Below are 15,941 nucleotides of genomic sequence, written 5' to 3'. Positions count from 1 at the left end.
TATTTCAGCACATTAAAAACAAATGCATGTGGAAAACTGTGTTATGTTAAAAGGATTTATAAATTTCTTTTTTAAAAAAGATTTGTTTATTTTTATTACAAAGATATATAGAGAGGAGGAGAGATAAACAGGAAGATCTTCCATCCGATGATTCACTCCCCAAGTGACCACAATGGCTGGTGCTGTGCCGATCCAGGGCCAGGAGCTAGGAACTTGCTCCAGGTCTCCCACACAGGAGCAGGATCCCAAAGCATTGGGCCGTCCTCAACTGCCTTCCCAGTCCACAAGCAGGGAGCTGGATGGGAAGTGGAACAGCCAGGATTAGAACCGGCGCCCATATGGGATCTGGCGCGTTCAAGGCGAGGACCTTGGCTGCTAGGCCATGCTGCCGGGACCAGGATTTATAAATTTCTAAGGACAAACATCACATCTGTTAACACGGCTTCCTCTGAGAGGGAAGGGATGGTTTGGGAATGCAACAAACATAGTGGAGACGGATGGTGTCAGTAAGCCACAAAAAGTGAAGAATGACCTTTGGCTCTCTACATGAGGTCTGGTACCAACCTAATACAGAGAAATCCTGGCTCTGGCATGGTACACAAGGTCACCACAGACCATCCCTACTGCTGATAATAACTACAAAACTGGGACTCTAAGAAGCAAACAAGCGGATTGTGTAGGGGCAGTCCTGGGGAACGACACCTGTGGGGTGAGTTTCCCATTTGTGTTTTTGTGGCTTAGCAATGAGTGGATCCCTCTTGCAGAGCAGCATGGGCAGCTGAGACTGCAATACAAATCCCATCTTCTTGTCAAACAGGAAAAGATGTTTCTGTGGGCCAGAGTGTGGTAGAATGTGAAGGCATCCCAGGGAGGAGACTGGGAAAGAAGGAAAATTGTATAATGCCTGGCAAAGACTTTCAGGAAAGACTTTAAAAACAAATAAAATCTGAATAGCCAAAGCTCAGAGAACTGAAACATAATTAGAAACATGATTAGAATATCCCTTGAGTTACGTGCTGGACAACCCAAATTATCACAGCAAAGACAAAAAGAACACAAAAATAATCAAGCTTTCGAAACAGTGCCCTAAAAAAGCAAGACATAATTCACACTCCAAACTTAAGTGGTTGTCTCCTAAAACAACATCAGCAACATTCACAAAAGTAAGAAAACCCCAAATCTACATCAATAATATTTACAGTGCTGAGGTTAACTTACAAAAGTATGCAACATACAAAGAAGCAGAGAAATGTGAGCAATTCTGAAAGGACCAGATAATGAACAGACATCAAAAACAAGACGAGCTACATGTTGGAATTATCAAACCCTTTAAACAGTAAAATACATATAAAAGAAAGTATACATGGCACCTGCATTGTGTGACATGGTGGGAAGAGCCGCTGCCTGAGGTGCCACTGTCCCCAAAGGGCCCCAGCTCATGACCCAGCTGCTCCAGTTCTGTTCCAGCTCCCTACTTACATCCTGGGAAAAGCAGCAGACGGTGGCTCTAATGTTTGGGCCCCTGCCACCCACACGGGCGACCAGATTACGCTCCTGGATCCTGGCTTCAGCCTTGTTCAGCTGGCCATTGCAGCCATCTGGAGAATAAACCAGCAGATGAAATTTCATTGTCCCTCACCTCCCATACCCTGCCACCTGGTAAACTCTTGACTTTAAAATAAACATATCTTTAAAGGGAAAAAAAAAAAGGAAACACAAACGAAATGAAGAAAAAGGTAAAACTTATCAGCAAAGAAGCAGAAACCATAAAAAAAAAAAAACTAAATGAGACTTCAGAACTCAAAAATATATCTGAAATAAAGTTCAGCAGTAGGGCCAATAGGAGGACCCACCACAACGACTCAATTAGCTAATCCTCCCCCTTCAAGCGCCAGAATCCCATATGGGCACCAGGTCATGTCCTAGCTGTTCCATTCCCCATCCAGCACCCAACCTATGGACTAAGAAAGCAGTAGAGGATGGCCCAAACCTTGGGACTCTGTACCCATGTGGGAGAACCAGAAGAAACTACAGACTCCTGGCTTTGAATTGGCTTTACTCTGGCCATTATGGCCACATGGGGAATGAACCGCAGAAGGAAGATCTTTGTCTCTCCTTTTCTTTGTAAATCTTACTTTCCAACAAAAATAAATGAATCTTAAAAAAAAAAGTTCAATAGCAGAATGGAGATAACAAAACAAAAACACCCCACAATGTCACGTGCTGAAGGAGATGAGCCATGTCGGGTGGAGACGGAAGTGATGAGTACCAAGTAAAAAGTACCTGTTCCACTGCCCCTGGAAAACCAGGCAGCAGAACCTCCTTCCACCATGTTATCTCCATTGCGTGAGCAGTAAGCCCCAGTAAATGTTATCTGAATTGTGTGTTGGTCTTCTGTCAGTTTCTACTTGCACCTGAGCCGAAGAACCTAGGAGGGTTGGCAACATACCTGGCAACTCTGGTGGGACCAGATCAGTGGGAGGACTGATGGACACCTGCACCTTTGCTTCAGGGTCTCTGCAACAGGTGAGCTCTCCTCTGCTCTCCCAGCACCCCCATCCCTCCCACTCAGGGGTTCTCTCTCCTCCTTGCTTAGCTCCATCTTGTTCCCCTCTTACTCCTCTGGGTCTGGTTTTTTTTTTTTTTTTTTCTTGCTTGGTTACAGTTTTATTTTTGTTTTTCCAGTCTGAGCAATCTTTACAGATCCCAACATGGGACAGGTTCAAATGACACATGTGGGATGGTATGAGCAGCCTACCACATCCACGACAGCTCCTAATCTCTCTGGCCAGTGCTAGATGAGATAGGCCTCTCATCCCCAGTCTCTGGCAGAACTGAGTAGAACTGACTGACTCCAGGAACTGCAATTTTTGGTCTTGGTTTAATCCTTTCTGAGAACTCCTTCCAGCCCTCATCTCTTTATTCTATAGTCTCGCCTCCCCAGGACATCAACTCACACCTCTGCATCAGCAGCGGGCGGGTGGGACCTGCCTCCACCGTGCAGATTCAAAGGGTTCCTGCACAACAATTCCATACTGCGAAGGAGTCCACAGGGGCATCTTTGTGGTCTGTCCTCCTTTGAGCAAGCCTTTTCCCTCTCTGATCTCTTGTGTGTCTTTCCTCCCTGCTGCTTGCACCTGCAGGTGGATAAGAACCAGTAGCACTTGCATTTTCACAGGGCCACCCCTGGTTGCAGATATTACACCCAGCCTTTGAACCTTTCACAATAGATCACAATCTCCACTAAAAGACCGGTGTGGAAAATACCCCAAGTGTCCTCAGGGACTCTCTCCTGGGATTCATTTTAAGCAACTGGGAAAATTTTATGTTGATAGCTTAAAAAGGAAAACTACTTCTTCTTTTTTAAAATACTGTTTGGCCTTTACACAAGCTAAATGATCAGGAGACAGAGCCCAGGAATGAGTCACTAAATTGTAACAGTATTCTTCAATTGGATATGTTTTGCGAATATGAAGGAGAATGGGTGAGAGCCCCTATGTTCAGGCTTCATGCTCTATCAGGAACCCAGGCTTCATGACTGCTGTGGAGTCTCCATGACCAGCATTTATTTCTCAGCCACCCTGGCATACAGACTCTAACTCCAACCTTGTTGCGGACCCTAGATTCTCAACCAAACCTCATGGGTTCCTACCCCTCATACTCAATGGCATCACAGATGCTAACCCCAGCATCCTCCTAACCAATGCTCCAAGTTTAAGACAAAGGGTGGACTATCCATAAAAAGACAATAATCCATAAAAACAAAGACCTTAAAAGAAATTCAACTCCTGGGCCTGGTGCCGTGGCCTAGCAGCTAAAGTCCTCACCTTGAACGCACCAGGATCCCATATGGGTGCCGGTTTATATTCCGGCAGCTCCACTTTCCATCCAGCTCCTGCTTGTGGCCTGGGAAAGCAATCAAGGACGGCCCACAGCTTTGGGACCCTGCACCCGCATGGGAGACCCAGAAGAGGATCTGGGCTCCTAACTTCGGATCGTTGCAGCACCGGCCACTGTGGTCACTTGGGGAGTGAACCATTGGATGGAAGATATTTCTGTGTCTCCTCCTCTCTGTATACATCTGACTTTGCAATAAAAATAAATAAATCTTAAAAAAAAATTCAACTCCTGCTCCAGAAATATATGGAACATGGGTTACAGCTGGTCAATATCTAGGCAACAACCTGCTTTCCCCAGTCAAGAAGTCAGACAAGAAGTGTCAAACTGGGCCTGGAGCAGTGTTCCAGCCACTAAAGACCTCGCCTTGAACATGCTGGGATCCCGTATGGGTACCAGTTCCTATCCCAATAGCCCCACTTCCCATCCAGCTACCTGCTATTGGCCTGGAAAAGCAATTGAGGATGGCCCAAAGCCTTGGGACCCTGCTCCTGCGTGGGAGACTGGAGGAGGTTCCAGGCTCCTGGTTTTGGATTGGCTCAGCATTGGCCATCGCGGTCACCTGGGGAGTGAATCAATGGATGGAAGATCTTCCTCTCTGTCTCTCCTCTCTGTATATCTTTGTACTGTGGCATAGTAGATTAAGCCTCCTCCTGTGGTGCCAGCATCCCATATGGTCACTAGTTTTTTTAAGATTTTTTTTTTAATTGCAAAATCAGATATATATAGAGAGAAGAGGAAAGACAGAGAGAAATACCTTCCATCTGAAGAGTCACTCCCCAAGTGAGCCGCAACGGCCGGTGCTGTGCCAATCTGAAACCAGGAGCTAAGAATTTTCTCCAGGTCCTCCATGCGGGTGCAGGGTCCCAAGGCTTTGGGCCATTCTTGACTGCCTTTCCAAGCCACAAGCAGGGAGCTGGATGGGAAGTGGGGCTGCTGGAATACAAACCGGCACCCATATGGGATCCTGGTGCGTTTGAGGTGAGGATTTTAGCCACTAGGCCATGGCGCCAGGCCCATGGTCACTAGTTTTGAGTCCCAGCTGCTAAAGTTGAAATCCAACTCATCACTAATATGCCTGGAAAAGCAGTGGAAGATAGTCCACATTCACGGGCCCATGGACCCATGTGTGATACCCAGAAGCTCCAGGTACCTGGTTTCAGACCGGCCCGATTTCAGACCTTTTGACTATTTGGGAGTGAAGAACGGGGTGTTACAGTTTTCTCTCTCTTTCCACCATCCCTCTGTAAACTTGGTTCAACCTCAGGGCCTGGATGGAGAGAACATCCAGGAGCCTGGCAGCTGCTAGGGGCCTGGCTGCTAGGAGCACCTAAGCCAGGTCAGGCTAAATGCTTGGGTCCTGGCCATAGCTACCACTCCCATGCAGTGAACAAGTCCTGGGCTTGCCTGGGCTTGCCCGGGCCCAGAGGATTTCTCTTTTCATGATAAGTACACTGGGAGGGGAATCCCTTGGGAGAAAGGCAGGCCCTGGCTTCACCCACTGCCACCATTGTGCAGTAGGAGAGACTTAGGGGAGTGTGACCTTGGGTCCTGGGTAGAAAGGACTTCCAGCAGCATGGCAGCTGCTGGGAGCACCCAAGCCAGGTCAGACTCAATGCTTTGGGCCCTGGCCACAGCCACTGCTGACGTAGTGAGCGAGTCTGGAGTTTGGGGCAGCCGGTGCGTCTACTGGTGCCTGGCTCTACCCGCTATCCATCCAGTGGTGAGCTCTGGGCTCTTGGGAGTTGTGGAATAGCTGCCTAGGTACATCCATGAATGAGGCCACTGTGTGTGTTGGTAAGGAATCAATATGATGAACTCCCAATGGCAGGATCACTTTACTTGAAGGTAAGCAAGGATGCTGAGACCTGGTGGGAGAGGCTGAATGATCTGTATGGGTCAGACTGATACACCAGCCTGCATGTGAGTGCTGTGTAGGACTTGTTACCACTGAACAATGCTGACCACCACAGGCCAGTCCAATGCTAACGCTGGGGCTGGGAGCTGTCTAGCAGGGCTAGATCCTAGTACCTGACAGAATGACGGCAGGGGACAGGTGACATTAGGCAGGGCCATGACACTAACCAGCACACAAGAGAACCAGGTCTCAGGATAGATTCTGTGGGGAATGTGTGGGCCCAATTCTGTGGAAATACAAGTCCCACTGGTTAGCTCAAGAGTTGGTGTGGTGATGGGCTGAGCTAGGTATGACCATGGAACCTAACATCACTCATGGGTACAGGGATTGAGAACAGTCTGGGCAGATCCAAGCTGCAGCACCTGCATGTGCATCTTAAAACAAGGGGTGGGGCAGGCCGGGCCACAATGTTCACCAGCTCACACAAGGCCAAGATGGAAGGGCAGACTAACACCCACTGGCATGTATGAGATCTGGGTCTGGGAGTGGGTCAAAACTCTTACTGATGATCACATGGTCCAGGCCTGGGGTTGGGCAAGCTGGGCAAAGTAGCTCCAACTGTTGGCTAATGTGTGGGTTGGTTATGGAAGTGGGCAGACTGGGCAGGCAAGCCTTAACTCACCAGCAAGAACAGAAATCACTGAAGCACAGGTCATGCAGAGTTAGGCTCTTATACCTACCAGTTTGCATGAGCTAGGGATACCAGGCTATAGCATCTAAGGCAAAGGCCAAGACAGGTGAGGGGCTATGCCAAGCTGGGTCAGAACAATCACTGGCACACGCACAATCTATGGCTGGGAACAAGCCTGACTGGGGAGCTAGTTAGACACCCTGGCTGGGATGGGTTTCCCACTGGTGAGTGCAGGAGCCGGAGTGGCAGCTGTGTTCTGGTCTGGATATGGTTGCAGTATCCCTTGGCACAAGTGTGGATTGGGACTGGGAGCAGCAAACTGCGCTAGACTCCAGCACCAACTGGTGCTCTGGAGGACCAGGGTAGATGTAAAACGGACCAGGCTAGTTCTCTGACCCTACTGAGCCATATGTGAGCTGAGTCTGGATATGGACGAGCCTTGGCTAGGCTGAAACATCCAACAGTAAGAATCGGAATGGGTTGAAGGCCAGTCAGAAAAGGTCACTGTTCCTGCCAGGACAGGAGGTGAACTGAGTAGGGCTGGCTCATGGACCCACTGGTGTGCATGAGATCTGACATTATGAGAGATTCTGATGGAGGGCTTGGGAAATTCTGTCGGGACACAGTCCCTGCAGGTGAGCACAAGAACCACAATAGCGAACAGCCCAGACCAGGTCAGGGAATGGTATCCACCAGCATACATTTGGCATAGGTCAGGGGCAGAACAGGCTGAAGCAGTTCATATCACCCTCTGGCGAATCCGAGTACCAGAATGGAGTGTGGGTCAGGCTGAGTTCAATCACAGAACATATCAGTACACATTACAGCTGGGACTGGGTGCTGGCTGGGCTGGGCTAGGCTGTAACGCCCAATAGAGTGAGCAGGAATTGGAGGTGGGCTGGGCTGGGCCAGGCTACCACATCCACTGGCAAATGCCAAGGCGAGGTGAGCCATGCCAGACTGGGCTGCGGTACCCAATTAGCACACGAGACCCAGGCGGGGAACAGGCAGAGCTGGTAAGGGGAATGTGTAGGAGTCCCCCTGCTGCACCACCACTCCCACTGGAGAGTGTGAGTTGGGATGGGGACAGACCAAATTGGACAGAGCTACAATACCTGTGGTCCTCATGTGGGCTAGATCAGGGAAAATCCAGGCTCGGCTGACTGTTCCAACTGGTGCAAACAAATCAAAGTGGGTGAGGGCTGGTTGGGCTTTGCCAGAGTATCAACTGGCAGATACTGGTACTGGGGGTTAATTCTGTTAAGTTAATGTGCAGAACCACCTGGAGAGTGCATGATCTGGGAGTGGGAGTGGCCTAGGAGGGAAATAGTGGGCTCCTCCCTCTTGGGTTACCACTCCCAGTGGAGAGAATAAAAATCAGGACTGGGGCAGACATGGCTGGACAGAAATGCACCCACCACCATGTGTGTGGGCTGGATAGTGGGGCTGGTTGAGATAAACTAGGCTCCAATGCCCACTGACATGTATGAGAGCTGTATGGGATGTGGGACAGACTGGACTAATCTGCTGCACATACTGGCAAACCAAGACAGAGGGCGGGCCTCGTGGAGGTTACTGTGGGTTGTCCCAACTAGGCTGCAGCTCCCACTGGTTTATGTGAGGGCCGAGTGTGTGCTGGGCAGAATCAGGCTGGACTGCAACACCCATTGGTTCCAGTGGAAGTCAGGGCTAGAAACAGAACTGACCCAGCAGTTGCAACCACCAGCATATACATAAGCTGATTGGGGCGACTGTACCAGACCCTGTACTGGAATGCAAACACAAAAATCAGGTCTGGAATCACCTCAAATGAAGTTTCTTTGGGGATCCCTCCAACTGAACTGCTCATCTCAGAACCCCAACCATGAAGAGAATTTCAGGTTCAATGGTCTGACCATGGAGTGCAGGTGTCAAAGCTCAGCCTCCTGAGACTCAGACGAAGCAATGGACAGCATACCCACATGCACATGAAGGATTTGGCAGTCCATCGGAACCTGCAGAGGACATCTGGTACCACAACAGAGGATGAAGGACAGAACAAATTGATCAATTACCCCAGCCACATGTTGGCAGTGAAGTCTGGGCAACAGAGACTCTAAGGTGGTCTATGTCAGTCAGTGGATTCTAGGGACATTTCATCGTGCTTGGAACGGCAAGATTGGCAGCAAATCAGAACTGTTGAACTATCAAAACCACTTGAGCAGTGCCCTCGGAGCATGCCCCACGTTGGGGACCCTGGGATGGGTGGGAGGCTGGGTGGGGCTTCTCCCTTTATCTACCCCCCTTATCCCAGATATAGATAAAAAAAGAGAGAGAATGTGGGAACAATGTTCTTACCCACTTTCCTGTAGCCCTTGACCCTTTGTGCCCTAATCAAATATGTAAAGATTATAAAAATAAAATAATAATTTAAAAACTAAACCTTTAAAAAGAATTAAAGAGAAACCAAAGACTTCTGGTAAGCACACCACAATTAGAGGACTTACCTTATCTGATTTTGAGACTCTAAACATCAGAGAAACAGAAAATGGGAAGTTCAGAAACAGATACAAATATTGATTTATTTTTTAATTTTTCATTTGAAAAGCAGGGAAAATGTAAGAAATAGGCAGAGATCACTGGTTCACTCCCCAAATACCCACAAAGCCATGTGGGTGGCCCCCACGTGGGTGACTGTGACTCAACCACCTGCTGCCTGCCTCTCAGGCTCTGCTTAGGTAGGACACTGGGCCAGAAGGGAGCCAGGACAGTAACTCAGGAGTCCTTCCATATGGAATACAAGCACCACAAATGAGGTGCCAACTGCTACAGCAAATACCTAACCTGTTCAACTGATTTTGTAAAAAAAAAAAAAAAAAAAAAAAAAAATTCATTTATTTCTTTGAAAGTCAGAGTTACACACCAAGACAGAGAGTTTCCACTGGCTGGTTCACTTCCCAAATGGCTGCAACAGCCAGGATTGGCAGAGGCCCAAGGTCTTGGACCATCTTCTGCTGCTTTCCTAGGTACATTAGCAGGGAGCTGAACAAGAAATTTAGCAGCTGGGGCCGGGCACAACAGCCTAGTGGCTAAATCTTCACCTTGCATGCACCAGGATCCCATATGTGAGGGCACCAGCTCATGTCCCAGCTGTTCCATTTCTCCTCCGGCTCCCTGTTTTTGGTTTGGGAAAGCAACAGAAGATGGCCCAAAGCTTTATGACCCTGCTTCCACACTGAAGAGGTTCCTGGCTTCAAATCAGCTCAGTTCTGGCCGCTGCAGCCACTTGGGGGAGTGAACCAGTGGACAAAAGATCTTTCTGTATCTTCTTCTTCTTCTTTTTTTTTTTATTAATTATATATCTCCCTTTCCAATGAGAATAAATCTTTGGAAAAAAATACAGCAATTGGGCCTGAATAGGCACTCACATATAACCCTAACCCTAAGCTTAATCCATGGTGCCACAACTCCAACCTCTCGACTGATTTTTTACAAAGCTGCCAAGGCACCTCAATCAGGAAAGGAAAGCCTTTTCAACAGCTGGATCTATAAATTAAACACACACTGAATTTTACCATACACCACTCTCTCTCAAAAAAAAAAAAACCTCTAAATAAATCACAGATCTAAATCTAAAACCTATAAAACTTCTAGAAAATAAGAAAAACAAAAAACAAAAAACCTTTACAATTAGAGGAGGCATTAAAAGCACAAAACACAAAAGGAAAAAGTGGTAAAATAGTTACCTTTGAAGGATAAATTAAACAGCTATCCTTTAAAAGATACTACTAAGGAGGCTGGCACTTTAACATAGTGGCACCAGTATCCCATATGCGTGCCAGTTCAAGTTCTGGCTGTTCCACTTCTACTTCAGCTCCTGTTAACGTATCTGGGAAAATAGTGGAAGACGGTCCAAGTGCTTGGACCCCTGCATCCACCTGGAGACCAGAAAGAAGCTCCTGACTCCTGGCTTCAAACTGGCATAATCCTGGCTGTTGTAGCCTACCGTGGAGTGACCCACCAGATGGAAGTTCTTTCTCTCTGTATTAAAAAAAAGAGTTTCTTTTTCTCTGTATTACTGTCTTTCAAATAAAAATTAGTAAATTAAAAAAAAAAAAAACACACACAACAAACTACTAAGAAGTTGAAAAGCAGAGCCAGCACTGTGGTATAGCATATAAAACTGCCGCATGCAGAATCAGCATGCCATATGGGTACCAGCTCATGCCCCAGCTGCTCCACTTCCCATCCAGTTCTCTGTTAATGGCCTGGGTAAAGCAGTGGATGATGGCCCAAGGTTTTGAACCCCTACCACCAATGTGAGAGACCCAGAGAAAAACTTGCAGTTCCTGACTTTAGACTGCCTCAATTTTACGAGCTATTATGGCCACTTGGGAGTAAGTTAGCAGATGGAAGAGTTATAAGAAAACAATACTTTTTAAATGGGTCAAAGGTAAAAAATACACATTTCAAAAATGAAGATACATAATGGTCAATACACACATAAGGAGATACTCAACATCATTAATGATAAGTTTATAAAAACTGACCATACATTCACTAAATCAGCTAAAATACACAGAATAAATCCACTTTGGAAAACAACTTCTTTAAAAATTAAACATAGCTGTACAATCCAACTAACCTAGGACAATAAATTCTATTTAGGTTTTATGAAGCAAAAACATTTGTCTTATTACAAAAGACCTGTAAATGAATGTTCATATCAGCCTTATTGTAACACTATAAAATTGAAAATAATCAAGGATAGCTAAACAAATTACAACATATTCATAACAGAATTCTACTCAGCATTAAAAATTACTCATCATCCCAAAATTAATACTCTAAATGAAAAAAATCATGCAAGAAAGAGAACACATGGTGTGATTCCTCTTACATCAAACCCGGAACAGGCAAACTGGTGTATAATGACAAAAAACAGGTTGGTAGCGCCTAGGGCAAGAATAGAGGAAAGAATGGACTATAAAAGGATAAAAAACATGGAAATGTTTGTCTTCTCTTTGTGATAATGGATTCACAGGTGTATCCACTTGACAAAGCTGGTCACAGTGCACACTGTACATCAGTGCAGTCTAATATACTTTAATTACACCTCAATAAAGGCATACAAATTTTAATGGGAATTGGCAATTCTTTGGGGCTAAAACCCACCACCCAAACCATGGGAACAATTTCTCTAAGGGAAGACCCGATAGTACTAACAGACCTTGGTCAGGTTCCAGGTAACCCCTCTGCACAGGAGTTTCTTTACTATCAGGGAAGAACTCAGAGATACCAACAAGCAGAGAAAGAAATCAACAGGAATATAATTCACATGACTAACACCTTGGAGATGAAGCTCATGTCATCTAGAAATCCCTCCCAATAGAGCTTTCATTTATTTACTTTTAACATTTATTTTTGTTATTTGAAAGTCAGAACTACAAAGAGGAAGGCAGGGGGAGAAAGAGAGAGCGAGATTCCATCTGCTGGTTTACTCCCCAGATGGCTGCAGCAATCAGAGTTGAACAAGGACAAACTTAGGAGCCAGGAGTTTCTTGCAGGTCTCCTACTACTTGGGTCATCTTCTACTGCTTTCCTGGGCGTTTGGCAGGGAGCTGAATCAAAAAATGAGCTGAGACTCGTACAGATTCCCACATAGGATGACAGCACTGCTGGTGGCAGCTTTACCCACAACACAGCAATATGAGCTCCTCTGTTTTTTTTTTTTTTAATTTTAAAATATTGTCCCTTCTTTAACTTTTAAAGGATTCAACAAAACCACTTATCAACTCATGACATACAACTATTCATTAGCAGGTTAATCACAAACTTTCCTTCCCAGTAATGTAACAAGAAAAAGTTGACTATCAGACTTTATAATGTGGAGTCATCCCTTTGATTACAGAGATAAAATGGAACTTCAGATTTCATTAGGAGATTTCAGTTCCTTCCAATGTCCTCTGTAAACTTCTCTAATTCTACCTAATCCTCTAGGTTCTCCATGGCTCCTTCCTCCTCTCTTTTCCAGTATCACATCCCACCACTGGTGTACACTGAGAAACAGTGCTTTAACCACTTTCTCTAGAAAATCTTGCAAATACATTCTACAGGAAAGCATCATACTTCCTTGTACTTTCCACAGCTCACAGTTCCCAACTCTCTATTTCAGACCAGCCCTGCCAAGGCCCAAGCCTGTTTATGTTTGTTCCGAATGTTGTTCCTCATTCAGAAAGTCCTAGTGACGTTAAGGACTCCAATCTCCACCAGGTTGCCAAAGCCAGAAATCCTCAACTTCCCTCACCTCGTACACGCTTAATTATCACCATCTATTGAAATATACTGGGAACAGCTCCGCAGGCTACACATTCTTCATTTTTCCTCTTAGGTTACTGTAATCATCTCAGAACCCTATTTCTACTACTCTCCCAAACCCATCCTTGATAATGCTGTCAGAGTGAACAGACACCAATATCTAGTTATGTCATTCCCTCATGTAAAACCCTCATGGGAGGCACCCTTGCTGTCCCTAGTCAGTGATCCTCAGTGCCGCAGGAGGCATTTGCCAGTGCCTCACCAAATGCCAACACCACGCTCCTGCTGCCCAGTCTCTAGAGCTCCACGTGACCCGACAGGTGCACACTGCCCCTTGTCCTTCTTAAACTGGTTGTGTTGCAAACCAAGGGTTCTCACAAGACACCAGCACCATGCTGTTTGGATTGTCCAACCTTCAGAATCATGTGCCAAATACACCTGTTTTCTTTATATATAAAGGTATTTCTAGAAGTTCTTGGAAAGATGTACTTAAAAATAAATCTGACAGTAAAAAACAGAACCCTCTAAATAAAGGGGGGAAGGGGAGAAAACAATTTTTTCCAGGAAAAAATCCCAACACTGTACCATACATGGTGCTTCATGATGTGGTCCCTGCTAATGTGGCTAAATGATCTTGCAAAATCACTTCATCCCCGATGCCAGTCACACAAAAAGACTACTTGATTAACTTCTTTCAGCTGCTCACACATTGTTCTGAAAAATCCTTTCTCTTGGTGAAATGCATCATTTCTTACTTCCCAGCTTCTGCTTAGGTGCAACTTGCTCAATCTGATTCCCTTTCCCCTTCCCAAAGATGCTATAAAACTCTCTGAAAGACATTGACACTGACACGGCACGCAGTAGGGGGCTTATCCCTCCCCCTCCTTTAGACAGCTTGTTCTGTTTTCACATCTGTATGCCCAACCTACTATACGCAGCTGGACACAGCAGACATTTCACAAACGTTATTTGAATGAATGAGTCCACCAGAATTTTCAGTTAATGAGCATCTTTTCTTTTTCATAATTAGCCCTGGAAAAAATTTACCGCAGTCAATATGCAAAATCATAAACCAAAATCGCAGTCAAGAAATTTGAAGATAAAAGGATTTCTTCTGGCCATTTTTTATTGTCCTTCCCAACTTCATCAACATATTTATGACCACAAACTGGAGGTCTGCATACAGGCAGGGCTGTTCCCGAGTCCTACCTTCCATTTTCATTATGATTCAGACATGTTTTCCTTCCTCCCCCACCACTGTTTAGACCTTCACTGTTCAATCCAGTAGCCAGTAGCCACAGGTGGCTACTTACAGTTAATTAAAATTCAATGAAAAATTCGGTTCCTCCCACCCCCGGCTGCACTGGCCACATTCTAAGGGCTCAAAAGCTACTGCGTGGTTGTCGATTTTGAAAGCCGGGGAGAGGACAGACACACCACACGGTCTTCGGTTCCCCCGGGGAAGCGCCGCTGACACAGTGATAAAAAGGACCTGCGAAAGCAGCCTCACTTACTTCTTGGCGCCCACGATCCTCGTGCTCCTCTGCTGCTTAAAGGATGTGGGTCCCGGAGTCTAGCAAGCCACAAGCACATCCGTGAGGGCCGGGCACGTCTGCACCTGCCGAGAGACGACGCCCCCACCTCCGCCACGCCCCCGCCCCGTGCCCAGCGGGGATGTACCGCTCTCCCGGGGCCACCCTCTCCACGGGCACAGAGTGCCGCCCCGAGCGGGGACACTGCCAGAGCCTCCCTCTTCCTCCATTCTCCAAGCCTCATCCCGGATGCAGGCTCTCAAAAAGGGGGGCGGGGGGCCGAGAGGAGCAGACAACGGACCTGGGCGGCCTCGGGGACACAACGGCGACAGAAACGAATGGCAATCTGTGGAGGGACTGAGTCCTAGGCCGTGGGGCCAGGCAGCAAGAAATGAGGGGGGGGGCTGTTTGTCGATAAATAATGGGGGGTGGGTGGTTCTGATCTAGAAGGGTGGGGCCTGCGAGGGGTTCTGAGAAAACCAACTCCGAGCCTTATCAGAGACAAAAAAAGCGAGGGGCGGCGAGTGCCGGCTCTAACGCATCACGGTCAAACCAAAGAAACTCACGGCGGAGACTGCACCGAGTCTGGAAGACATCACTCCCTCTCCACGCCTAACTGTTTCACCCAAGGGCTCCGGCCAGACCAACGCCACTTCCGCTCTCCCTGCTTCTCCCGGATGTGGACTTGGCGCCGCCTAGTCCTGTTCCGACATCTACTTCCGCCTAGTGGCTTCCGAGGGGGGCTGCGGTCCGAATAGAGTCATGTGACAAGCCTCCCTCCCCCCCCGCCCCGTCCCCAGAGACTCCGCCCCCGGTGGTGGCCAGAGTGGGCTGAGGGCGGGGCAGAGGGCGGGGATTGGAGTCTTGACCTCCCCACCCCCTCTACTTTGCACCACACCTTGGGACCATCCCTTCTCTGCCCACCCCATGAGTGGTCTTGTAAAGGCACGTAAGATATCAATTATTGCCTCTTTATTGATCTTAAAGAAATGACAGGCCATTCTTGCTTTCCCTCCACACCAGGTAGAGAGAGTAGGAGCCCTCCCATGCTGAGGGTGCAGGAATGGGAACAGGAAAGGGCGGGTGAGTGGAACTTGAGACCATGAATAACAGGGTCCATCTATTCCCATCTCCTTGCTTCAGGCCTCCAAGATTTCTCTGCTTTGAGGTTTTTTGGTGTGGTTCCTTGGAGGCGTGTTGGAGCAACTCTTGACATCTTTCGATACCCCGTGCCTGGGCCTCTGCTTAGGTGAACTGTGTTGGAGCCTCTCCTTGGGAGGACTATGGGGGGCTTTCTCAGTGGGACAGCTTTGGCTCCTCTCGGAGTGACTGTACCAGCTCCTCTCCGAATGGCTGTGCCGGCTCAGCTCCGAGAGGGGACTGTGGTAGGATCTGTCGGACCGACAGCCTCTCTCGCAGGCGCCGGGCCGGGTCCTCCTCGCGCCGCTGCAGTTTCTCCTCCTCTCAGAGGCCGGACTGCTGAGGCTGGGCTCCGAGGGACTGGGGTACCTCCTCTCTGAGGAACTGAGGTGGCTCCTCTCTGAGGGACAGCGCGGGCTCCACTCCGTGAAGGGGCTCCGATGGAGCCCTTCTCGGGGACGTCTCCTCTCAGCGGCAGCGCCTCGTCTCCTCGCCAGGGGACTGTGATGGCCCCTTTCCGAGAGAC

General features: G+C 47.6%; 1 protein-coding gene across 1 annotated transcript in view; it reads right to left on the bottom strand.

Annotated features, from left to right (window-relative positions):
• LOC121164762 (zinc finger protein 512) overlaps nucleotides 1-14,921 on the bottom strand; it is a 33,055-nt gene extending 18,134 nt beyond the window's left edge. The window contains exons 1-2 of the mRNA XM_040992988.1: nucleotides 14,842-14,921; nucleotides 14,258-14,316 (exon numbers count right to left, since the gene is read on the bottom strand). Of these exons, the coding sequence (XP_040848922.1) occupies nucleotides 14,258-14,316; nucleotides 14,842-14,871 (89 nt within the window). The 5' untranslated portion in view covers nucleotides 14,872-14,921. The remainder of the gene's footprint in view (nucleotides 1-14,257; nucleotides 14,317-14,841) is intronic.
• Nucleotides 14,922-15,941: the final 1,020 nt, after the last annotated feature.

This window comes from Ochotona curzoniae, unplaced genomic scaffold, assembly GCF_017591425.1.
Source record: "Ochotona curzoniae isolate NIBS_2020 unplaced genomic scaffold, NIBS_Ocur_1.0 contig_883, whole genome shotgun sequence".
Lineage (NCBI taxonomy): Eukaryota > Metazoa > Chordata > Mammalia > Lagomorpha > Ochotonidae > Ochotona > Ochotona curzoniae.
The sequence above is the reverse complement of the archived record's forward strand: the minus strand, read 5'-3'. Positions and strand labels throughout refer to the sequence as shown.